Raw genomic sequence first — 25,267 nt, 5'->3', positions numbered from 1 at the left:
GTACATTTCTAAGCTTTAACCCACTGTTTCTGATGGTCAGGGGTCTATCTCGATGGACGCTGTGTGCAACACCAGAAGCCAATGCTGGAGGGGGGCACTCTAGGGACCAAAGGTCACACCCTGGTGGTGGTTCCTCACCTGACGGAGTCTTATGGACCGGCTAAATCAAGTTCTAGCAATGCTATCCCGCTGTGTACTCTCAAGAACTTCCCCCACCGCATTGAGCACACATTGCAGGTATAAAATCAAGTTGTTCAACTTTGTGTTCACTTTTGTTGTAACGGGAATTTATTGCATCTAATACCAGATGACCAGTGAATACAATAGTCACTACGGTATGTATTAGTGGTATATAGTTTAGTAATTAGCACAAAGAACTGGGATTGTTCTGTGTGATATTAAAAAGTGTCTCTAGTGCTAGATAAAATCAGGGTATCACCAAAATTAGTGCAATGCAGACTCCACCCAAGACCTGCTGAGGTAATGCTGTTAAAATTCATATTAGCTCTTAAACATAACAATGACCAAAACATTTGAAATGACTGCAGACTTTCTTTTGCACAGTGCTCTGCAAAAGAAAGTCTTTTTTATTGTGTTATTAATTCTTTTTTCACTAATCTGGTCTTGTAATTGTTTCAGTGGGCGAGGGACCAGTTTGAAGGACTGTTCAAACAGACACCTGAAAATGTAAATTTCTTCTTGAGGTAAGATACGATGATACCATCCTCGTGCGATTTTCCTGTGTTGGCGCCAAAAGCGAGACGGTGTCTTCACCAGTCTGGTGTTACTTAGCGTGGTCATTTTACGATGCTTTTCCACTTTCTTACAAAGCATTCCAGCGCACCTACAAAACAGCTAATGAAGTGGTTCAAGCTCGTTATTTAGTTTTATTAACAGGAAAACATTTGGTTGGCTTTCAGCAGTAAAGCCCTTGTAAGAAATTACATAAACAGTCTGTCTTGCCAAGTCTCCTCTCTGTAATGTATAATCCACAGCAGTTTTCTACTAATAATAGATGCATTCTTTGATAATTAGAGGCTTTGTGGTTTAGGAACCATCCATCAAATTTTAAAAAAGAGATTAGATGACAGGAAAGAGTGCTATATGATGTGAAATGGATGAATCAGTGAATCTGCTGGATTTTAATTGTGAGATTTAAGTACATGGCTAATCTTTAAAAATTAATAACCACTGTATCAAGCTTTACATAATGCGTTGACCTAATTATAACACACAGAAGTGTCATCAAAGGCAGATTTAAGCTTCCAGGTCGAAACTATGTCTGAGTACTGAGGCTCGGAGCCATCCTAATCCAGCCATGTTTTGAGATTTGTCTCTGTTTGTTTTAGTGAGATTAACTTAATCTGCCACGACAGTAAAAGCATTTACTCTCTTTCTTGTTTCTATATGGAAGCAAAAACTGGGCCTAGAGCAAAAATGGTGCTTGTGAGTTGAAACAACCATTCAAATTTTTCATATTGCACAGTTTTTTAGAGATAAGGGCGCTTGTCTACTAAGATAACCAGTTTTTCCCGGCCCTCCTTCTAGCGCAATCCTGGAAAAGTTTTCTGGGCATTTTTATGAGACAGATCAGCTACATGTCATAGTCCAGCAAATATTAAGTCATGGTTCATGAGGTTATGGAAAGGAGGTTTTTTTTGTTGCTGCTGTTTTAATGCCACACCCATACAGTTCTGTGTACAGCTATGAGTATGCATGTTCCTGTTCAGGCATGTTTTTTGTTTCCTGAGCGAGCGCATATTAATGGCGCAAGAACTACCCATGTGTGGGTTTAGAGTTGTACTGACCAGCACCTGATAAAGTTACTCAACACTGTCTTCTCCTGCCTATGAGTCGAAACACTCAGAGAAATCCCCCCTTTGAGTCACTTTCGAGACAACACTCAAAAGATTTTTAGTCATTCTCTTCTGTGACACAGGTATAAACAGTTTTGGGGGGTTTCCAGTAAGGCTTTAGTCAGGTTGACGTTGCAGGTCATGTATGCCACGTGTGTTGTTTTTAAAGTTTACTTTCAGCCAAGTCATGTTGCAAATAAAAATCGAATCTTTTATTGTGAAGGTTCAACCCACAGAATGCATCGAACATATTATTATTACCTTTCGATAGCCTGCGCTTTGTCTTTCTGCTCAGCCAATGATTATTATTATTATTATTATTTGCTCTGTCACTGAATACAACTATTGCTGCTCTATTTTCCACAGGGATACGGCATTTATTAAGCGAACTCTAGATCTTGGTGACACTGAGGCCTTGGAGATTCTCGGAGGAGTGTGGAGCAGCCTGCATGACACGGAAGCTGGAGGACAGCGTCCAAAGTCCTGGGAAGACTGTGTGCGCTGGGCACGTTGCAAGTGGGAGACCCTGTTTAACAACGAAATCCGTCAGCTTCTGCACTGTTTCCCTCCCGATGAGGTAAAAAAGCAACTATCCTGGTGCCAAAAATGTAACATGTGTAATTTGTCTCCATGAACACACAGGGGCACTGTTGTGCAGGTAAGATATTTGCATTCCAAACAGTGAAACACTAAAGTGAGATATTTGAACAATAGGAATTGCATTTTTCACATTTCACTTCATATTTCCCCAAGAGTAGATGGCAACATTAGCCCTGCTGAAAACCTGAAAAGCACTACTGATAAACAGGGTCTCTTGAGGGTCTCTGAGGGGTTTTTAGTCTGTTGAAACGTGCAGACAGAGCGGTGTCACATGTTGCTGTCATACCTTTGGTGTAGGAGGGTGCACAGATCAGTATCAACCTAAACAAACCCTCACTAACCCAAGACGTAGAACACTAACAAGCTGTTTTCTAACAGAGCTCCAGCAGTGTTTTGCAATGTTTTAATATTTATTAATGCAGCTTTTGGTATGGCATTTTTTTATTATTAAATATAAATATTCTCTTGTCTAATCATCACAGCACATGATACAGAAACTCTGCGTCATTTGTGGTTTTGGCTTTGGTTCTCTCTCTTTTTTCCCCTCCATACTTCTCTTTGTCCTAGTTACGTAAAAAGAGTTATAGTTTTATTGTTCTCGTTGAAAGTCAATTTTTACCACAGACCTTCTGGGGGAACTATGATAAGGAAGCTAATGTCAGTTAAAAGTCAAAAGCTAAACTGACCAAAGCTGGTACACGGGCAACACTGATGACTGCACGGCTACTGTGCTCTATGTTGCCACAGCATCTCAAGTTGGAAAAGCAGAAAATACAAGAAGTGACGGGTGAGAGAAGTGGATTGACTGACTGCTTTATTTTAAACAAAGCAGTCAGTCAATCCACTGACTGTAGCTGAGGTGGCAGAGCAGGTCAGCCACTAATCAGAAGGTCGGTGGTTCAATCCCAGGCTGCCTCCTGGCTGCATGCCAAATATCCTTGGGCAAAATACTAACCCCGTGTTTGCCTACTGGTGGTGGTCAGAGGGCCCGGTGGCGCCAGTGTCCGGCAGCCTCGCCTCTGTCAGTGCGCCCCAGGGCAGCTGTGGCTACAATGTAGCTTGCCAGTGTGTGAATGTGTGTGTGTGTGTGTGTGTGCTTTAAGCTTTGATACAATTTTTTATTTATATTTTATTTTTCCTCTAAGAGATGGGGTGAATTTATGTGAGAAGGAAAAACCAGTTTTATTTTAGTTGAAATAAGTGTGCATGACCAGAGTTGAAGGCGATCGTGGCTCTAGAGTTGGCAGTTCGTCTTGTAATCAGAAGGTTGCCGGTCCGAGCCCCGGCTCGGACAGCCTTGGTCGTTGTGTCCTTGGGCCTCCTGATGGTGGTTAGAGGGCCCGGTGGTGCCAGTATCTGGCAGCCTCGCCTCTGTCAGTGCGCCCCAGGGCAGCTATGTACAATGTAGTTTGCCATCACCAGTGTGTGAATGGGTGGATGACTGAATGTAGTGTAAAGCGCTTTGGGGTCCTTAGGGACTAGAAAAGCGCTATATAAATGCAGGCCATTTACCATTTACTATCTAAATAACAACAAAATAGCGAAAAATAAACTGAGTTTCTACCATATCTCTCTATACCACACAATTTATATGTTTAAAAGGGTTTCTACACTCATCTGATCTAACCCTGCTTAATACTATTTAATAATTTACAACTCACTCTTCATCGGTACATAACCTGACAGTATACATGTATGACTATTGAATGAGTGTAGATGAAATGACAAGAGATTTAAAGGTATCCTGTCATAGAATTTGCTGTATTAGTGAGATAAATGATATTCAGCTCTTAAACTGCTTAATTAACAGCAATTAATTGAATTGTTGATAAATTTGGCCATGTAGTTATTTGGTTCAACTCTCTTTTTCTTAACAACCAGAACAAAGTTGATTTCAAGTAGAAATTTCCATTATTAAAGTCACCTTTATTCTTAAGTCTCTACAAGAAAAAAGAACAATTGGTCAAAGAACCTTAGGAGGCCCCAAAAAGTCTTAAATGAAAGTGTCATCCTTCTTTTTAAGGACAAATCACTGTTTTGGCCCCCTCTGACCCTGAAGAGAAGGCCAACAACATGCCTGTTTCTGAAAAGGACAATGTTGTTGGTGCCTTTTGGCTGCTATACAATGCCCCCCCTGCAGTGAAAACTGGCACCACCAGTAGGAGACTCTCTCTTTCTCGGCATATGGACCATTTGGAAACATCAAAGCTCTCAAGTCCCTTTGTTCCTTTATCAGACATACAAATTGTGTAGTAAACACACAGCTGATAACAATATTAGTGTGACTGCACCAAAGGAAGGTAGTTGACTTGCTTTGTTAGAATAGTAAAGTAGTTGTCAGGCTTTATCCAGTAAATCACTAATGCACTGGAGTCGTCATGCATTAAATATCATATAAGCTGAAAATGTAAAACCTAATCTGTTTTCTTGTGCGTTTTTGTTTGGAATATAGCGTCACCTTCATTATATGTAAGGCAAAGATCTCACCATGACAGTCATAGGTTTACTCACCAAGTTACACTTATATTTATATAAATGTTTTTAAAGAATAAAAGTGAAATGATTTTACATCTGTTACTCGCTGCAATAAAGGGATTTTCTTCTGCCTCTGTTTAGAAGACCACTCATGGCTTGCCGTTCTGGTCTGGATCCAAGAGATGCCCTCACCCCCTGACGTTTGATCCTAGCATTGTGAGTAGTGTCTGGTCCAGTTCTTCATCCAGTAGCAATCATATACATAGTAGATGGTAATGAGAAAACATACCACAGTATACTGATAACCACTCACATTCCTTCTTTATCTTGTCTGATAATGGCTCTTCCTCACTCTGACCATATAATTGAGTCTTATCTCAGGTACACACGGGCAATAAAAGAGAGATAATAATCTGCTTTCTAGACACATTCAATTCATGTTATTCTCCTTATCAGTGAATTGAAAGCAGCATTGCAGAGAAGTGAAATAATGAAACTGTACTGTGCTTGTTTGCTAAGTAGAAGTTACTGCCACTCTATGCACAATATAGATGCGCATTTTTGGGAACACTGGAGAAATTATTGCAGCTATATATTCCATTAAGGGAAGTAATTGGTATTACTTTAACATTGTTCTGACTCTATTCTCCTTTTATAATACGTTGCTTTCCACAGTTTCACCATGATGGCAGTGCTTCTGTAATAGACCGTGTTTAACTAGAATGTTAAATGTATTTTCCAAAACATTATATTTTCTTCTTCATCAAGACTATGTGATTGTTGTGTTGTAGACTACTCATATTGAGTACGTGATGGCTGGAGCTAATCTGTATGGGCAAATCTATGGGATCAAAGGGACAAGGGACTTGACCTCCATCAGAGGAATCTTAGAAAATGTCCGTGTGCCAGCTTTCACTCCCAAGTCCTCCGTGAAGATTCATGTTACTGACAAGGAGATGGAGGAGGAGAAAACACGTGAATGCGATGATGCGGGTCAGTTAGTTCAATTTTTTTTATTGTTACCAACTCGCTTTCTTCCAGCACGTCTTATCTTTACATATTTTTCTCTTTCTCTGCCACAGAAAAGGTCAGACTTGAGGAGTTGAATGGAAAGTTGGCCTCGCCCTCTCTGAAGAGCTCAGCTCAGATGTACCCTATCGACTTTGAGAAGGTAGGGCAATAGGACAATGACACCTCTGCCTCAGACTTCAGAGAAGCTGCAGATAGTGACATCTTGATCTGAGCTGATTCAACAGTGGTTTTAGCAGGGTAGAGTTATATATTTTTAAACTGTCCCTCCTGCTTTCAAAAATTGTAGCAATATAATGATTATTGAGTCAGACAACTCAGATATAAAATGTGTACTTTTATGTGAGAACTGGTTTGCGGACTGTCAAACAGCATACACAGACTCCTGAAGGCAGACTTCCCTTAATAAAACATTGTCACTCTAGACATTAAGTTACGTTTTGCACTTGGCTGGCATTGTAAATATTCATAAAAGTTCATCTAATCTAGAAAGTTATTTAGGAGTGTAGACTAGATATAATCCCCAGTTCCCTAAGCAATCGTTTCCTTCCAATGTATTTCCTAAAAGTCAGTCACACCTTGGAGTAAAGCGATTTTCTTAATAGGACAGCACTTTCCCAGTGACAGTATCCCTAACACTCTATATTCTTCCTTGATATCCTCTGGGAAACATGGCCACAAAACACATTCAAATGAGGCAACCTCATGGTTTAAGATGCCAGCCATACACTTTGTTCCATTTGTTTTCTCCATTTCCTCTCGTCTTTCTGTACTTGTAAACTTTTGAATGCCAGGTAAAAATAATTTCAATAGTTTAGCTTTAACTACAAATGCATGATAAGTTAAAAAATTAAGCAAACATTGGTGTTGCTGCGCATTGGCCAACTTGAAAAACAAAGTAGAACATCTTGGGTCCAGTTTCAAGTTTTGACTCCAGTTAGTAGCTTAATTAATAAATGATAAAATAAATGGAAAAAAAAGAACAGGCTCTAAATCAACTATAAATCTATATCCTCCAAGACTTAGTGTAACTATTAACTCAAAATCTGTTTAAATAAAAATTAACAGTTGTAAGCATAAAAATTTTTTGCAGTAAATGAGCCATTTCCTTATAGCGCCATTATATTTGTTCAATTATTCCTCCCTACTGGAACTTTTTTCCTCAGCATCTGACATGTCCTGTTGGACAGGACTGGATCCTGTAATAAATGTAATAGCCAACATCTGGACACTGGGCATAACAAAGTCTTTTCTAAACGAGTTTACAATAAACTCTGCCCACAAAGTAGCTGTACCATATTACCCCATGAATAAGATACTGTTGCTCAACAAAAGGTAAAAGCAGGTCAAGATGCCGCTGCTGAGTGATAGAGATTGTTATTAAAAGAATTTAGAGAAGGTAAATGACTTTAAATGAGATTCTGATAACACATGCAATCAACCAAGAGAGGCTCTAATGAAGGTGCATGAGGTAAGTCAGCTAAATATCAAATGTTGTCTTGAATAAGAACAAGACTCCCAAACCCACTTCTCTTCATCTTTATCCCTCTGTGCCCTGGTCAGGCTGTGGATAGATGGAATGTGTGTAGGAGGGTTTCAAAGGCATCAGGTTGCCAGCTTGGAGCTTCCTCACAACCCCTAAAGCAAACCTGGAGTGACAGTCACCTCCTAGCTTTTGTAGAGCCGCACTAGCAGAGGCATGACCTCACTGGCCACGTCGATCACAACAGGAATCTGATTTCCACTGCTTTCTGACAGGGTACTAAGTCATATATCAGAGTGACTGAAGCGACATAACAACAAAGCAGGCAAAGCTCAAAGAGGGCACAGAGAATGACATCACTGAGTATGTCACTGGACGTGGACGTGGCTTTGAACTGTCCCACTAGCAATTTATAATGTTGTTAATACTGTTAAGCTGCCCTTCTGTTTTTTGTCATTATATGTAATTGCTGTTCATGGGTATTAAGCTTCATAGTGTTATATCTTAATTAAAAAATATTTAATGTTCCTACTCATACAGGATGATGACAGCAATTTCCACATGGACTACATTGTTGCTGCATCTAACCTGAGAGCAGAAAACTATGACATCCCTGCAGCTGATCGTCACAAGGTCAGTAATTGTATGTATACATAGTAAAAAGAAAAGAAAAATATGGACAAAGATCTAAGAGATGAAGCTGAGCCGAGGGGCGAATGAGACAAAACAGACCTGCCGACTGCTCCCCCTCCCTGTAGGTCATGTTTTTCCTAGGTGCTGCACACACCTGCCCTAAAGCCACAAAAACAGACCCCTCACCTATTGTTCACAGAGCAGAACTAATCACGGCACTTTACCTGTCGCCTGGGAGGTGACACCTGAGCCAGGCCTTGTACCAGCTGCCACAGTGACATACACAGCCAAGACATGAACATGGATGGGGGGGGAGTTACCCCTAGGAGATGGGGGACAAAACAGAGTTTGCCTTGTGTAATCAGACATTTCCACATTTTGCGTCTTCTTTGGAAATAACTTCTCCTTTAGTCACAATTTAACCAGTACATAATAAACATACAGTATATCAGTAATGCAAGACCACATGAGGGCTAGACTCTAATATATTTGTAACTGTCAAAGGTAAAAATACTCATCATGCAACATCATCAGTATATTGTATATATGTATGTATATACAGCTAGGTCCATGTTTTGTTGGACCAAGACACAATTTTTGTTGCTTTGTCCACTCAGTTCTGGAAAAATGTGACTAAATCTGAGCAGAGAGTAAAGACCAGTACATTTCAGAAATCATCCTGCTGCTTCTGTCAGCAGTCACATCATTAATCATCAATAGTGGCCCGGATCCACTGGCATCCATCCCTACCCATGAAATAACCTAGCCTCCATCATGTGTGACAGATAAGGTGGCATGCTCTGAATCATGAGCTGTTTCTCTCCTTCTCTATACTTTTGCCCTCCCATCACTCTGGAACAAGTTCATCTTTATGTCCATGTTTTTTTTTTTTAGAACTGTGCAGGTTCTTTTAGATATTTTCTGGCAAAGTTTAATCTGGTTTCTTGTACAACCTTGTACATTATAACGTTTTCCTTTAAAATTTGTGATTGGTATATTTTTCTTTCTATTCAATTCAATTTTATTTATACAACGCCAAATCACAACAACAGTAGCCTCAAGGCGCTTTATATTGTAAGGTAAAGACCCAACAATAATGCAATAAAGTGCCTCATATTAACGTTGAAGTGAAAAGCTATAAAATACAAATTCAGCACTTTGAATCAACTTCAGATGTTATATCTGATTTATATGTCCATACGTAACAAGGGGACAGGTCTTAATTGACTGATAAGCCATGAAATTACTTGTAAACATACCTGTAACTAAAATAAAAGACAACTTCTAGTACTTCAGAACTAACAGAGTAAACAAATTAAGTTTCTTTCTACCAGTGAAATGTTGTAAAACACGAGTTTATATTTGTTGGATCACGTTAGGATTGTACTGAAAGTGACTGAAGATAACTGAAATATTTTCTTGCCACTACATGACACTGCGATGTGAAACTGAACGTTCCACTGTCACCTTTGCAGAGTAAGCGCATTGCCGGAAGGATCATCCCTGCCATAGCCACCACGACAGCCGCGGTGGCAGGCCTCATGTGCCTGGAGCTGTATAAGCTGGTTCAGGGTCACCAAAAGATCAGCTCTTACCGCACGGCTTACATCAACCTGGCCGTCCAGTACTTTGTCATGTCCCAGCCGAGCCGGCCTCAGCAGTTTGAAGTGAGTAACAGCTCCATATGACCACAGCTTTATTTTAGTTATAGTGGTTTTAGGGAAGAGATCAATAAAGCTTTCAGTCACATATAGGACCTGAGTAAGGCACTTCATAAAGTCTGACAGACCCTTACTGTGTAACGTACTTTCATAATTTAAACCTGTCTATTTTGAGGATAAATCTGGTGGGTTCTTTGTAGATTCATGTCCTTCCTTTTTTAGTGGAAAGCATTAAGCCATGAATGAGTGCTCTCAGAGTAAAAACCCACTTTTGGCCCTCAGTATCTTGAATATACTGTAAGCCCATTCTTTAACTAGCTCAGTATAATCCTTAGCATATTTCAGTGCAGGCAAGACATAAAACAGATCCATGCATGTTTGGACAAATTAAGTGAATTCAAAGCAACCCTATTCCCTGAAGCCAGTGTCCTTCTGGGCTCAGTACCACATGCTAGACACATTTAAGGTCAGGTTTGAGAGAATATCATGCCAATTAATTTTACAGCACTCTTACATCTCACTGTAGGTCATCTCTGGAGGTAATCAAATACTAGACTGGAATGCTCCAGCTTTCCCACTCAGGGCACTAAACCTCTGACAGGGTCAGTAGTTGGGGTAACTGTGTCCTGTGGGGCTTGAGGGTACTCTGAGACATTGTGGGTCTGGTTTCAGCTTTGGTTACAGGGGAAAATTCAGCCTCTGCATAAAACGCTGTCATGATGACAGAAGCAGTTGTGACTTTTGGAGGTTTGGAGGTTCCAGACGTGCCTTCTTCCTCTCTCCGTTCTTACAGTTGTTGCCTGTAAATTTGTTGATGTTTGCATATACTTTTCTATTTTTTCATGCCTTCTGAAATTTTCTTAGATGTATTAACATTTCCAAAGCAGCACGGGACACTGGATAGAGTCAGTCATTAAAATAATCAGTCACAGTGACAGAGTAGCTGACATTATCCCAGCCAGAAGGTTTATTCAAGTATTCAAGTACTGAATTGGACAGATGGGCAGACATTAAATTTTTCAGACGCAGGCTCTTTCTTCATGGGTTGAGGCTCTGGGTTTTAAGCTTTTGTTTATTCAACAGAGGACCCAAAGGAGACAGGACACCCACAGCCAGAACAGCATTTTTAGAGTTAAAGATAAATCCTAAAGTAATACCGGAAGACATTCATATATCAGGAACACACATGCAATTATATGAGAAACAGAGAATGAGGGTTAGCTGCCAAACCTTCAGCCATATAATGTGGGACATAGTGCCAAAGAAAACATTTTGGTTTTTGTGATTACTTTAAATTCATAATTTATACCAAGCTTTGTAATTGATAGTCTCTCTTTATTTGTTTGTATTTACTCTTTCAATATGGCATCAATTCTAGTTTCTCATCCGTCTATTTATTGTAAAAATAGTTTGAATGTGCACATGTCATTATCATGAGTATATCAGCAACAACATATATTTTGACTAGTGGAAATAAATGAGATAATTTTATTTATGAGATTGTAATTGGCAAAGTTTTTATTAACCTTTTTAAGGGATCCTTAAAAAGCCAATAATAATTTAACCTAAATATTGACACAGATTTTGGCCTCAGATATCCAGTATGAGACTAACTTAATCACCCGGGGTCAAAGGTCCAGGGTGTCTATTCCTTTGTTGATATATAGATATTTTTTAACAAATTGATTCCCTGTAAACATCCCCTATGCATGAATGTGGTGTAGATATTATGTGACTAGTTAAAGAGATCACATAACATAAGATTTCTGAGTCCTGCAATCCTTCATTAACGCATTCATGTGCTGAAATAAATTAGTGTGGAAATATACATAAATGGTGTACATATAAATGATTTTAGATATTATAAATTAGACAACGACACAGAAGGCAAAGCCATTTCTTTTATATTCTCTTATCTCTCTAATCTAAGATTAGAGTTTTTGGGAGACAGCCTTTGAAGCAACTGCAGGCATGCAGCTGTTAAAAATCACTGATCAGACATGCAGTATTAAGGTCTCAGTTTACTTTTGCAATGGCTAAGACCTCTCCCCTTATGAGATCAGTCTCAGTTCATTAATATCAAGTAACAACAGTCACATCTTGCTGGTTGTGCAGGTGGGCCACCCAGTGTTGTTCCAAAGTGAGGTTAATGACATTACTCCATTGCTAGATTCTGGGCAGTCATCATAACTTTACCTGTAGTGCCACAGTTCTGATCGCCTAAGTGCTTATGGAAAATGTGTTTTTAATGTGGTCATACACAGCTGTCACTAAATAACCCTTTAACTTAGCTCTTAAACTAAAATAAATGACTCCCAATGCCCCCATTGTCTTAATAATTTTCCAGGATTTCTTGCAGCTGTTTGGCGAAATATGAAAATGTCCTGGTATTTCCCTGCTGCTGTGCTCTGTATAGAGGTAGAGATATGTAAACAAGAGGTTTGTCCTTGTCTGCTCAACACTCTTTTGCGTAGCATTCCTCCCTATGTTATGTTTTTCAGTTGGGGAGACAAGGCCCAGACATCAAAGGCAGACCTAGAGTAACAAGTTCCTAAAACCTCTTTTACTAAAGGATCATAATATAATACAGCCATAGACTGCTGACTGTAATTAAAAGGTGCACATAGCCAACCATTAGTCCCATAAGTCCCACTGTGAAACCTCGAGCCAAGCATTTTGTGCATCGACAAAATGTATTGACATTTTTTTTAAACCAGACATGATGAGCAGCAGCAAGGTAGTTTTCACAAAGACTTCCATACAAGGAGACATTTTTGCAACCAAAGTAGTCTCTTTTTAGAGAAGCAGAAACATGTTTTTTATACTGTAAAAAATATGAGTTTTTCCATCTGTGTTCTGGTCCTAAAGCTGGCAGTGAACATGCCTGGTAAACACAAAATGTTTGCAGTTCCACAAAAATGGCAGAGTTGCTCACTAAAAAGGTCCCACTTTAGGTTCAGTCCTCCACCCAAGGACACTTGGCACACAGAGGAGCCAGGGATTGAAGGGCAAATACTCACACAACCCTTTCCACCAACTGAGCGACAGTTGTCCCATATAGTATAATCCATGCCAGCTCTCTCATTCAGTCAAATGTTGAATCAGCTCTGTGACTACCTCAGCTGCAAGTTTAAGGCCGCAGCAACAATGTCCTCTCTGTGCCCTTCACACAGAACAGTCAGCTGCAGCTGCAGACTATTTTCAAACATGCAGGGCCTGTTTTTTTTTTTTATTTTACAAACCAAAGCCACCTTTACGTTTCACCTTCAAGGTTACAGTGGGGAGAGTTTTAGGGGCCAAAAAAACCAACAGTGATTAACTGGCTGTACTCTACCAACTCAGTGCCTCGCAAGTGGAGCATTAAGAGATCAGTACTTCCCTTAATAGTTGGTGAGGCCAAAACAGATTTACTTGAACAAAACTTTAAAAAAAATCATGTTGTCCAATGCATTGTTTGTAAACATATCAAACATAGTAAGTATATTTGAATAATCAGTAGTGATAGTAATTCTGCTTCCTAGGGACAAAAAAAAAATCTAATTAAAACTATGTACTCTTTGTTTCTAGTTGGACTCATTTTCTGAGATTTTCTGGTACTAAGTCATTAAAGGACATTTCAAGAGCAGCAAAGATTGATGAGTGCCGCTGTAACTGAGCTGCAGCCTCACTAAAATGCAGAGAAACATCACCTGAGGCAGGCAGAGGAGGACATGTTTCAGCTGTGTGTTAAATATCTCAATCTTCAACCCCTGTAGCACCTTGCCAACGCTCTATCAGAGTACGCTGTCTTTACTTGTCTGCTAGGATGCCTGGTAGTTGTGTTCCATGGAAATACTCCGTCTTACATGCCTGTGCACACATCCTCCACACTCTACTCCTAACTTTGTGCCCTTTCACGCTTCCTCGGTGCCCCACTTCCCCACTTTGCCCTTTCAGTCTCTAATTGAATTAGCAGAGTTGGAGGCAAGACTCTGGAGGCGCTCGTCGGTCAATGGTCACACCGCTTCTTTGTTAATTACCTGCAGAAATGATGGTTATTTCCTGCCTTCACAGGAAGCAGTGCATTGAAACCAGATTTCCCAAAGAACTCTATGTAATCTTGCTGTCGGCAGAGAATCAGGAGGAGGCAAGGATTTTATGTCCATCTGCTCCAGTCTCTGTTTCTAATAAACCTTTTAGTCACAACTTACTTCTTTGTTTGGATTTAAAAATCTGAAAAAAGGAAGACTGTTTAAATTTGCTGAGTAGACATTGTGTCTGTTTATTTTTTTTATTTTTTTTTAATGTAGAAAAGAAAACCCACGGCCAACTGATTTGTGATTTGAGCGTAATTGAAGGTCACACATCTGTCACACAAATAACAGGGAATGGCTTAAAGACAGAACAAGAACAACAAAGGAGGAGATTTGCCTCACATGTGGTTAAATATGTGTTGGTCTCCTTGGACTGTGCCAGTAAAGAAATGGGGTGAATATGATCCAAGGCCTTCTGGATTCCCAGAGGAGTGCAGAGGCCATTGTGCAGTTTGTAACTCAAGACCCAGACATGAATAGTGCTTGTGGGATAATGAGTAATCTGTGATCAACATATGCGGCTTGTGCCTTCTGTTGTTTTCCACGGTTTATTTGGAGGCAGTATTGTTTTGGTAGAATGCTGTTAAGTCAGATGTTTTCTCTACTGCATTGTACTGTTATTGTTGTGCGTTAGTTCCCCATCTATCTTCTCTTTCCCTTTTTGTGTCATCAACAACGATATTGTGTCTTTGCACTGGTTGTTTATTTATGTAGCAACAGACGCAGATCAGATCAGACTGGATATAGCAGATCCAGAACATTGTTAAACACAGACCGTAGGAGGCAATAAAAGTCGCTACCCAGATCTTTTATTTAGCACAGTGTGCGATACATCTCAAAACTCACAAAACTCCATTTATTCAAACTGATAAGCCACCAGTGCTCGATCTAGCTAAATTATCCTCAGTAGTATTTTTCTCTTCCATACATTTTTAATACAGGGGCAATATGCCAGCTGCAATTCAACTAATTGTGTTCAAGTGTGTGTCGAAACTGCTGCGTCACTGGCCTTGATCTCCACCTTTCCTGTAGGATTTCAAAAACTCAGAATCTTTGAAAAGGTTGTGAATTGCTCATTGTCCACTCAAACTCTTCTGTGCAAATATTAAATTGTTTTGGATTTTAAATTGCAAATGTAGAGGACAGAATGCATGACTTTCTACGTGAAATGGGGCATAGAATTGTCTTCTTGCGATTTTTGCAGATATTTGAAGATGATACAATCATTTTAGGATGAAAGAACTTTAGCTGTTTATACCTACATTCATTTCTACTTTTGAACTATTTCAGACTCGAATTTATAGATGAAATTATTTTATTAATAAACAGGAAAGATTTACTTTTCAACACAATTGTACAATCAATTAAATTAGTCATAGCTTTATTTATGAAGCACCTTTCAAGGATGTTGCTGCAGTTTAAAGTGCTTCACATATGAGTGATAAGCTGTTAATTAGACATAACACAGTTTAATAAAACAAGTTTCTGGGTTCAAATCCAGGCTTGGGGCTCTCTGTGTGGATTTTACGTGTTCTCCCTGTGCTTTAGTGGGTTCTGTCCAGGTGCTCTTGTTCCAAAACATGCATGAGTTAGGTTAACTAGAGATTCTAAATTGGGCGTGATTTTGAGAATGGGTGCTTGTCTGTCTCTCTGTGTTAGCCCATCAACAATTTGATGATCTGTCAAGCTGCCTCTACAAGCATTTTGTGTCCTGCATGTCAGAACTATCAGCAGATTCATGCTGGAGGACCTGAGGGGCTACATTGGGTAATGCACAGTGAGACTTATATACTGGGGTAAGATCACGAAGTTCTTTTAAAACAAGTAAGATTATTTTAAATATGGAAACTGACAGGCAGCCAGTTTAAAGACTACTACGGTGTAATGTGCTTTCTTTTTCGGGTCCTAGTAAGCAGTTTGGCTGCCAAGTTCTGAATAGCAGATACTAGAATACATTGTATTGTATACAATACATTGTTTGATATAGAGAGATCAAATACCATTAGAGTAATCAGGCATACTAGATATAAAAGCATACCAGATTTGAAAGCGTATGAACGTGTATCAGTTTCTCTGCATCACTCAGAGAGAGAAAAGGACGTAATTTAGCAGCAATGCTCAGAAAAACTGCAAAAAAAACATCAAGAAAAAAACCAAGACCTAAATATCAGACTTTACAGGCCTCACTTGGTCATTTTTATATTTCACAACAGTGCAACTAGAAGAAGATGAAAACAGTATGGTTTGTTTGGAAGGGTTGCCAGAAGAAAGCATCTTCTCTCTTAAAAGAACATGGCATTACGACTAAGGTTTGCAAAGTTGCATCTGAACAAACTCCAAGACATCTGGAACAATGTACTTTTGATAGACACGACCAAAGTGGATATGCTTGGTCATAATGCACAGTCCCATGTTTGGCAAGAACCAAACACAGCATATCAGCACAAACACCTCATACCAAATGTCAAGCACGGTGGTGGAGGTGTGATGATTTGGGGTTGTGTTGCAGCCACAGGATGTGGGCACCTTGCTGTCATTGAGTCAACCATGAACTCCTCTATATAACAAAGTGCTCTAGAGTCAAATCTGAGACCATCTGTCTGACAGCTAAAGCTTGGCTGAAACTGGGTCATGAAAGCCATCTATAAATGAATGCCTGCAAACCTCAAAGAACTGAAGTAATGTTGTAAAGATGAGTGGGTTAATATTCCTTCAACGAAATGTGTGAGACCGATAAAGTCATATAGAAAACAGTTGCTTGTGCTGCTAAAAGTGATTCTACACCTATTGAGTCCTCTGAAAACTGGAAAACTTCACGTGAGTGTAAATGTTAAAAAGTAGCAGCCTGAAAATCGATCCCTGAGGCGCCCCACTGTTTTCATTTATACGTTTGAGCAATATTAATATATATTCTCACAAATTATTTTATACAAAGATCCATCATGAAAACAGAAAAATATTACAGTATTTGTCTTAATCCCTTTCTCCCATACTTCTTGGTAATTCATTTTTCCCATGTTCCAACTTCTGTTGGAAACTCTTTAAAGCACCAATACTGGTTGGAAATGACTCAAGATGAGTGCAGGTTTCTACACTTTTCATGAGGTTGTGAGTTTTTAAAATTTACTCATCAATTCACATCCTTCTTTTTCTTTCTTTACCTTAATTAAACACAAGAAACCTCAAGAAAAAGCTAAGTTTAACTTAGATAACACTGAATGAGACCATATCCCACGTTTCCCACGTAAGTAGTGGGTGTCTGCATGGCCCATTATCTGTAACATTTTGAAACCAGTGATTTGACATTTAAACCCACTTTTTCATGCATCTTCCAGTGTAGCCATTCAGAACGACTATAAACACATCTGAATTCTAACATGGTCAGACAGCATGTCTTGAGTACTTATTACTAAGCCATTCCCTCTTATTACGTCATAAACAAAATGTTATAGTAAGGTCACAGGTGGCACATAAGTGGTTTTCCAAATTTTCACCTACTAATGATATCACGTACTACCTACTAATGAAAATAAGAAGTGTCTGATTGATTCAGATCATGATTACTCAGTTGAAAGCTAACTAAAATAGATGAAAGAGGCTGTGTAATGGCCTAGTCTTCCAGTTGGTCGGGGATTACCAAAATGGTTATAATTCATACTACAAAGGAGTAAATGTCTATACCAAAAATTAGGAAATTCATCCAGCATTTGATTTAAAAACATACATGACAAACACCTGACAGTTTGAGAAGAATTAGGATTAAGACTCAAAGGACATTGCATGTGATATTGGAGCCAGTGGGGCTTACAGGATTGAGCAAATTACCAATATTCTAAAAGGAAATTACTGGTGCCGTGGGTTCAATTCCAACATCGGATAAGAGGGAGACGCTGATTTAATGTCATCAAGAGCTGAATGTCATATTGATCTATAAATATCAATACCTTGTTCCAGTAGCCAATACATGAAAACGTTGCATCATTACATACAGCATCACATCATGTAACCAAAGAGCATGACCTTTGATTTCTAAAGCTCAGATCAATGTTACAAATAAATATGTAGCAACAAAGGGCATGTTGATCACAGAGCCCAGGGCTGTATGCTGTTATTGAACTGATCCCTGTGATTTGCAGAGAGCTGTGTCCCATTACATGCCTCATACCAATAGTAAACATCGTGTTAGTTACCATATTATTCACAGAGTACGTTCATACATGTGTCTGTGCCTGTATGTTCATAGTAGGTAATGCAGTATTAAGTGCAAGCCATCAAGAAATGGCAAAACTGAAATGTGCAGAAAGAAATTTGCACTTATTCCAAATGGAAGAAAATTATAATGCAAATGCATGTCTCACAATCAGATGCATCCCTGTAAGGCATTTTAATTATAATCCATTGCTTTATAAGTGGGAATCCATCAAACATCTGGTGTTTGAGTGTGTGTACAGGCTCCAGCACGTCAGTGGCCCATTTGTAAGGGTTTTATTGACTTAGTGCTTCTGCCCCAGGTCATTTTCAGTCAGGTGGAGTGCTGTTATCTTCTCATTGAAAGACAGTCACATTGAGATTCTGTTTGCTGTTTTACACGTCAATGGAAGCCTTTTCAAAGCTTCTCACTGCTTTTAGTCTGTGTGTCAAACTCTGCACTCTCCTGAGAAGAGTCTGATCGCTGCTCCTACCCCCGCTCTGCCTTCACCGCCTTCACCATTTGTACCTCACAAGTTAGCTGTCAAAAAGGGACCTAAATTTAAAATAAAAAGGATCTTTAATACTAATGGAGCTTTAAAAAAATTGCATGGGAATTGCATCAGGCTGGCATCCTTGTCTTCTCTCTGGGGTATGATAATTGCAGAGGGTTGGATAGAACAGTTGGAGGTCCCAGCCATCTGCTTCTTCACTGCAGCCTAAAGAAGAGTGGTGATCAATAGTGGTCAAGTAGCAGATGACACTTCCAATCGAACAAAGGGCATATTTTACATAACAGTACTGTTGTCCCACTAAGGAAAACAGGAAAACAAACAAAACTGTTCCTGATGTAACATTTTTTTAAAGTTACTCTTTCAGTTTACACTAAATCTGGAACCATGTGGCATTACAGTGATCATGGACTGTTTGGCCTTGATTAGATAGCACACCAAAGGCTTATCTTTCAGTCTTAAATGCTAAAATGGACCGAAGGACTCAGTGTCACCAAAACGATGTTAACTGGGAGATTGGTTTTCTGGTTTCATAGAAACATTGTATAAACAAGCCTTAGTGGAAGAATTTCCACTTTACAACTGAGTTTTTAGTTTTTAATGTTATTATATGATTGGTCATGTGTCATTTCAGTCATTTGGTCATTTGGTTTTGTGCTATAAGAATAACCTACTGAAAGATGCTGCCTATTTTCACTATTTTAAGTCTCACTGGTCATACAATAATGACTGTATGTTTGTATTTATGTTTGTGTCTCATCCTGGATGAATGGACCAATCTCGTTGAAACTTTCTATAGTGAGCATCAACATCTATATGGCGTATACAGATATTTTATAAAAAATACTACAGTCCCATGTATTTGTACATTTGACAGTTCAATTGAGCATTTGTATTTAGTAATTTAGTGCCGTTTGTTTAGTTTGTGCACATTCTTAGTTTGATACGATATGTATTTTAACGGTCAGCGAAAATTTTCAAGCATCATCAAAGTAGGCCACTATAAAACCGTAAAGTCTAGAAAAAAGTGCTGCAGAGCAAACAACAACAATGTAGAGATAAGAAAAGGAAGTCTGAATGATCATCATCATGTCAAGAGACAGTTTATGAAGCAACACATTGGATATTAGTTGATCTTTAATAAAATACTATATATTGATATGATATTAATATTTATATTGTTCAATATATGACATTTAAGAAAATTGCTATATTATTACAGTCAGGATTGTTCTGGTAAATTTACCAGTATATATATCTGAGCTAACACCAAAGCCCCGCATGTAGCGCTGGGTGTTAGCTAGCATCACTGAATGATTTTTACATTTTCAAGAAAATGCATTTTACCTAATCTTAAAATTTAACTTCCAGTCTACCAGAAAAGACCTATGATATGACTAGGGATGGGTATCGTTTAGGTTTTATCCGATACCAGTACCAAACCGGTACTTTTGAAACGGTGCTGGTGCTTAAATGGTGCTCAAACCGGTGCTCGAACCGGTGCTTAAAGAATGGAGAACACACACTTTGTCCAAAAACCTCTCATGTTTAGCTGTTTTTTTGTAAAAAAGGTAACAATGTTAGCCTTTTCTGCAGCTATAGGGGATTTATGGCATCACTCTTGGCTGGAAGCAGTGCTTAAACAATGGAAAAAACTCAAACTTTGTCCAAAAACCTCTCATGTTTAACTGTTTTCCACTTTTTCTTGGGTCATTTTAGCCTTTTTGGCCAGGATGAAGGGAGTATCTGCCATCAAACAAGAAGACAGCCGCATGTAACTACGACGGCGTTTGCTAGTTCACCTTACGTGCATTAATGTAATAACGTGGTTAGCCTACTCAACGTAAATTACACACGAACAACATGAAGCTACTCATGCAGAGAAGAACGGCTGCTGCTGCCATCATCATCATCCGTCATCATTTCTGCTACACTGGCAGGGCTAGGGACCAGGACTCTCCTTTTCGGATTTTTGGGGGATGTTGCTAATTCCACGTCCGATAACAGGCACCACACCCACAGTAGATGTGTGAGGTCTCGCAGCAAGCTATCAAATACGGCGCATTTCTCGGCTTTTAACAAAATGCTATACGTCACCAGGTGTTTCATCAGATTCGAGGTGTTACCTCTTTTGGACAGTATCACCTTAAAGCACTTGTTGCAGGCTGCTGAGTTTGCATCTTTTGCTGTGAAGTACAGCCAGACTTTTGACCACTTCGCCTTGGGCATTTTTAATCTGTAGCTCTGCTCTAAAAGAACGTAAGTACCTGGGCCCGCCTACTACGCTTGCAAAGGTAAAATGATTGGCTAGAATCCAAAGTGTATGACATCTCAGGGAAAAAATCACCGAAATAAAGCACCGAAATGTGTGCTGCTTTTCAGTCTGGTTACTACCGTTTGTGTCAGAACCGGTGCCATTATGGCTAAATAATGGTTATTATGAATTTCATATAGCTGAAATCTTCTTATTTCAGCTGGTCCCTTTAGCTAAGGACACAGCAGATTTTATCCCTAGCATCCTCCTATGTTACACTAAACCTCTATATTGCTTCCTTCACTGCATCTATAAACCTTCTCTGAAATCTTCCTCTTTCCTTCCTGCCTGGCAACTCCATCTTCAACATCTTTTGTCCAACATATCCACTATCCCTCCTCTGCACATGCCCAAACCATCTCAGTTTTGCCCCTTTAGGCTTTTTCCAAACTGCTTAGCCTGAGCTATCCCTATATCCTATGATTTCTAATTCAATTCCAATAAAAGTCTTAGCATCTTCACCTCCACCTCTCCAGACCATACATCATAGAAGACCTCAATACCATCTTGTAAACCTTACCCTTCACCCTTCTTGCTATCCTTTTGTCACAAATCACCCTTGACAAAAACAAAAAAACAAATATATGCTTAAACTGCAGTCAATATCACATTCAGTAATCATCAGCAGTGGAGAGCAATTTGACCTTCAGGTTCATTTAAGAATGTATCTAGAACATTGGATCTTATTGAAATGCTACCAGAATGTCTGTAAAAGGAAAGCTACAAGAAGCTTAAAGAGATCAAGATGAAAATGTGATCTAAAGAGACCACACAGATCCTCCATCTGCCTCCTCTAAAGCTCTCTTTGAGGGCTTCTAAAGGAAAATAGATGCCTTTGAAGAAACAGGCCTCAAGCCTCAATGGGTTGTAAAAATATTTCCACTGTTGGGATTCTTGCCAGCAAGTGAAGCTGAGACAGGAGCGTGCCTGTGCAGAAGTGGTTCTTGTGCAGGCTGAAAGTAGGAGGGCTTATCAAAGTTTTCATACTGGTCTCTGGTCGCTTCCTGTCTCCGAAAGTGCTCATTGTCTCAAAGGGCAAGATTGAAATATACATTATGAACAACACATTATGATATTTCTTCAAATGCTTGGTTCTGTTCACAATAACCAGCAAAAATGGGCTTCAGTTAGATTGGGATTCATTTTACCTCCTTATCAGGTTCATGAGCTAAACTTCCTCAGACTGCACTCCTGCTCTCATATCTGTAGATGGAGGCATCTATTTTTGGGCTCCATCAATCAATTGCATATGTTATCACAAAAGACTGTATTGTGTATCATGTCATATGTTGTTAACAGCCCTGTTAACAGTGACTAAAACCAAAACATGTAATCTAGAAAACAAGCAAACAAAATAGAAAAAGAAAACTCTCATTTTTGTTTAGTGATATTAAGCCTTTGATTGTTGGGTCAGATTTTGGCAATCTTGGTCTACTTTTGTATTTTTTTGTCCTTTTTAAAGAGTCTAATACTGTGCTGACTCACTTGAAATAACACTTCGTGAGCCAGGTCCTTCTGACCTTTTCATGTCAGTCTGTAAAGTGTACGCACAGAAAAGTAGCTCCCATTCACTTTGAGATGGCTTTTAATTTCCCACTTGCTTACATGTATTGCTAAAAGGTCATTTTTGTCTGTAGGCCATATTGATGTCAGTACTCACCTATGTTTATGTGATAATACACATTTATATCTTATGGAATCAGCTGATTACATTTAATATTATTAAGGGGTGAGGATTTATATATTGTGTGTGTGTTTTTTAATCCCACGTTCAGTGTGTGTATGATTTTGGCACTGTATGTGGCCTGTTTTCACATAGATAAAATACTGTCTGTCAGGAAGAGAAGGGGGGATCACTGGGCTTCCTGTCAACAAGAGGAAGCAGCCTGCACGTTTGGCTGTTAATGTCAGATGTTGGGGAACTTCATATCTGAATGCGCACGGAGAGAGAATTTACATCATGCATTGTAGTTAATTATGGAGAAGTCACAAACACGGAGTATTTGAGAAAAGCTTCATTTCATTAAACCAAAAAAACCCTCACAGACTGTTTGAAGGGCTCTGTAGAGTGAGAATGAAAAGCAGGGGGAGGACAGATCAGAGCCAGAAATATTACACATGAAGCAAGTCTGGTTTTGTTCTGGAAAAAATGCTTCTTTCAAGTTTTATGGGGAGGTTTGAAGCTCTTTATAATAAAAAGACTATAGAGCAGATGAAAAAAAATTATATACTGTATTTTCACCATATTTTCATCAATTTGAATTTATGTCCCTCAGGCTGATAAAATAGCTATTTGCTTCATTCTCATCTTCTGAAGTTAGACTGTACACAACAGCTTAATTTGTACCACATACAACAATAGACACACAGCAGTAAACCTAAGAGCACACTTATAGCCAGTATTGAATCCTTAATAAAGTGGTTTTTGAGGTTCGACAACCTGATACTCAACTACAAGTCTCAACTGAATATGTGCAGCTGTGATAAACCGCCAAGCAACACTTGGGAGGAATTTGTCATTTGCACTATTCTCAACATAACAGGAGGGCTGTCAGACAGTAATTCTAAACTCTAACCTCAAGACGACCTTTCCCAGCTTTTATAGTATATACACTATCCACTATAAGTGCATGCAGTTTAATTATAACCACTTCAGAAGTGCAGCTAAAAGTCTCTTAACAGTGTCCCCAGTCTGGCAGTTCAGTTTAAGACAAAAACAATTACTTTCTGATCCACATTTCGTTTGGTTCCCCAGAAAGAACTGTTTTGTGGGGGCATTTTTGTTTTTATTGCGGAAGTTCCATGACAGAAAGATACTGCATTTGTGCTTGTGGGAAACCGTTTGTAATTGTTTCCAGCGGCCTGTTAGTTTCCAGCATTCTCGTTTATTTTTTCACTCCTGTTGTACTGTGAATAGTTGACGTCACCATGGTAGCTGATTGGCTTTTAGTTCCCCCCCAGAGTTGGGTGACAGACTTGCGAGAGAGGAAAGGAGGAGTGGGAATGAAAATAGACTGCATGCCTGCTTTGCATTGTGTATAAAGAGCAACTGCACACAAAAGCATAGGTACACTGAAAACACACGATCTACTTTACAGTCCAACAGTGATGTTGCATGTGCAAGGTCATAAAAGAATCCTCTTTTTTTAGATGTGTTCAGGTTCTAGTTCTTGTTCTTTCCGTGGATAGTTTAGGATTGTACTAACAATTGATGCTAGTCACACGTTAACATAAGCTGACATGTCCACCCTTATGATGCACATCTTGCAAACGAAATGCAAGAAAGCATTTTAACTGCTCAAATAGAGTAGAAAAGTATTTAACTATTAGTCCATTTACAAAAGTGTGCTTTGTCTGAAAACTGGGACAAAGGACATCGACATCACGTCCAGTGAGACTTGGGTAAAAGTATGTCTCGAGTGTGTCTCCATAGCCTCAAACCTCATAAGTGGTGGGAGTTGTAAGGGCTAGTCAAAAAGTTCCCCTTGGCTGCTGAAGCAGAGATAATTGGACCCAGGTTCAGCCAGAGTTTTGGTATTCTCAGCTCGAGCCAACTTTTGATCTTCACAACTTCTCCTAGCAGACAGCGTCTGTATGTGAGCAGAGTCGACTGACTACGTGACATGTTTAGACTTAATTTCTGCACGTGAGGATTTCTGATCCATTTCCACCAAGTGATGTTTTTTTTCCCTTAGATCTTGCATATGTGGATTATCATGTTTAGGGTACGCATATAGCGCCAAGTGATGAACAATAGGTCCAGTGGCAAATGCATTGTTTATGCTTACAAGGGTTTAATTAATCTGTCTCAATGTGCAAAGTCAAAGATTAATCCTATTGACCTTATAAATAACTTAATTTACAATCTGATCCCATGAGAAAGCGAGGGGTTTGAAGGCAGTGCCTTTTGTTTTTGGCCTCTGTTGTATTGTAGGCTGTAAAATTAAAATCAGATCAATCATTTCACTTTGGCCACTGCTCAATATAATGATATAATACCAGCAAAACTATTAAAATTCCAATTTGTTTTAGTTTATTGTCTTAAGTGCCAATTAACTCAACCTTAATGTGGCCATTTAAGGACATTTGGAAAGGTTGCCGATCAAATTGTGCAAATATACCTTGAATATCCTTAAGGTACGGTCGTTACAGTGGAAATAAGAAGAGTTCAAACAATGGATGTCTTTATACTTAGACTCAAAAACTTCAGGAAATTGAGAAAGAAAATAGTCCCTCAGATTTAAAATGTCAACAAAGTGAAGTACAATCTGGCAGTCTGTGGAGAAATTCCCATGTTGTTTCTCTTGCAACACATTTATATTCACACAGATTTTTTAGATTTATTTTTTTACTTTTATAAAGATGCAAACACACAACATCACATGGATGAATGTAGATTCTACTGGTGCAGATCATAAACTGTGAAGTTTCAAAGATGTAACT

The 25,267-nt window shown here is 39.1% G+C and overlaps 1 protein-coding gene across 1 annotated transcript in view; it reads left to right on the top strand.

Moving 5' to 3' along the window:
* uba7 (ubiquitin-like modifier activating enzyme 7) overlaps positions 1–25,267 on the top strand; it is a 33,295-nt gene that overhangs the window by 4,615 nt on the left and 3,413 nt on the right. Inside the window, exons 14-21 of the mRNA XM_082532533.1 lie at positions 41–237; positions 640–704; positions 2,223–2,433; positions 5,073–5,147; positions 5,723–5,924; positions 6,014–6,102; positions 7,984–8,076; positions 9,552–9,743. Of these exons, the coding sequence (XP_082388659.1) occupies positions 41–237; positions 640–704; positions 2,223–2,433; positions 5,073–5,147; positions 5,723–5,924; positions 6,014–6,102; positions 7,984–8,076; positions 9,552–9,743 (1,124 nt within the window). The remainder of the gene's footprint in view (positions 1–40; positions 238–639; positions 705–2,222; positions 2,434–5,072; positions 5,148–5,722; positions 5,925–6,013; positions 6,103–7,983; positions 8,077–9,551; positions 9,744–25,267) is intronic.

Source organism: Aulonocara stuartgranti (assembly GCF_965226115.1).
Source record: "Aulonocara stuartgranti genome assembly, chromosome: 5".
In the NCBI taxonomy this organism is placed as follows: domain Eukaryota; kingdom Metazoa; phylum Chordata; class Actinopteri; order Cichliformes; family Cichlidae; genus Aulonocara; species Aulonocara stuartgranti.
This window is presented reverse-complemented; position numbering and strand designations above follow the sequence as displayed.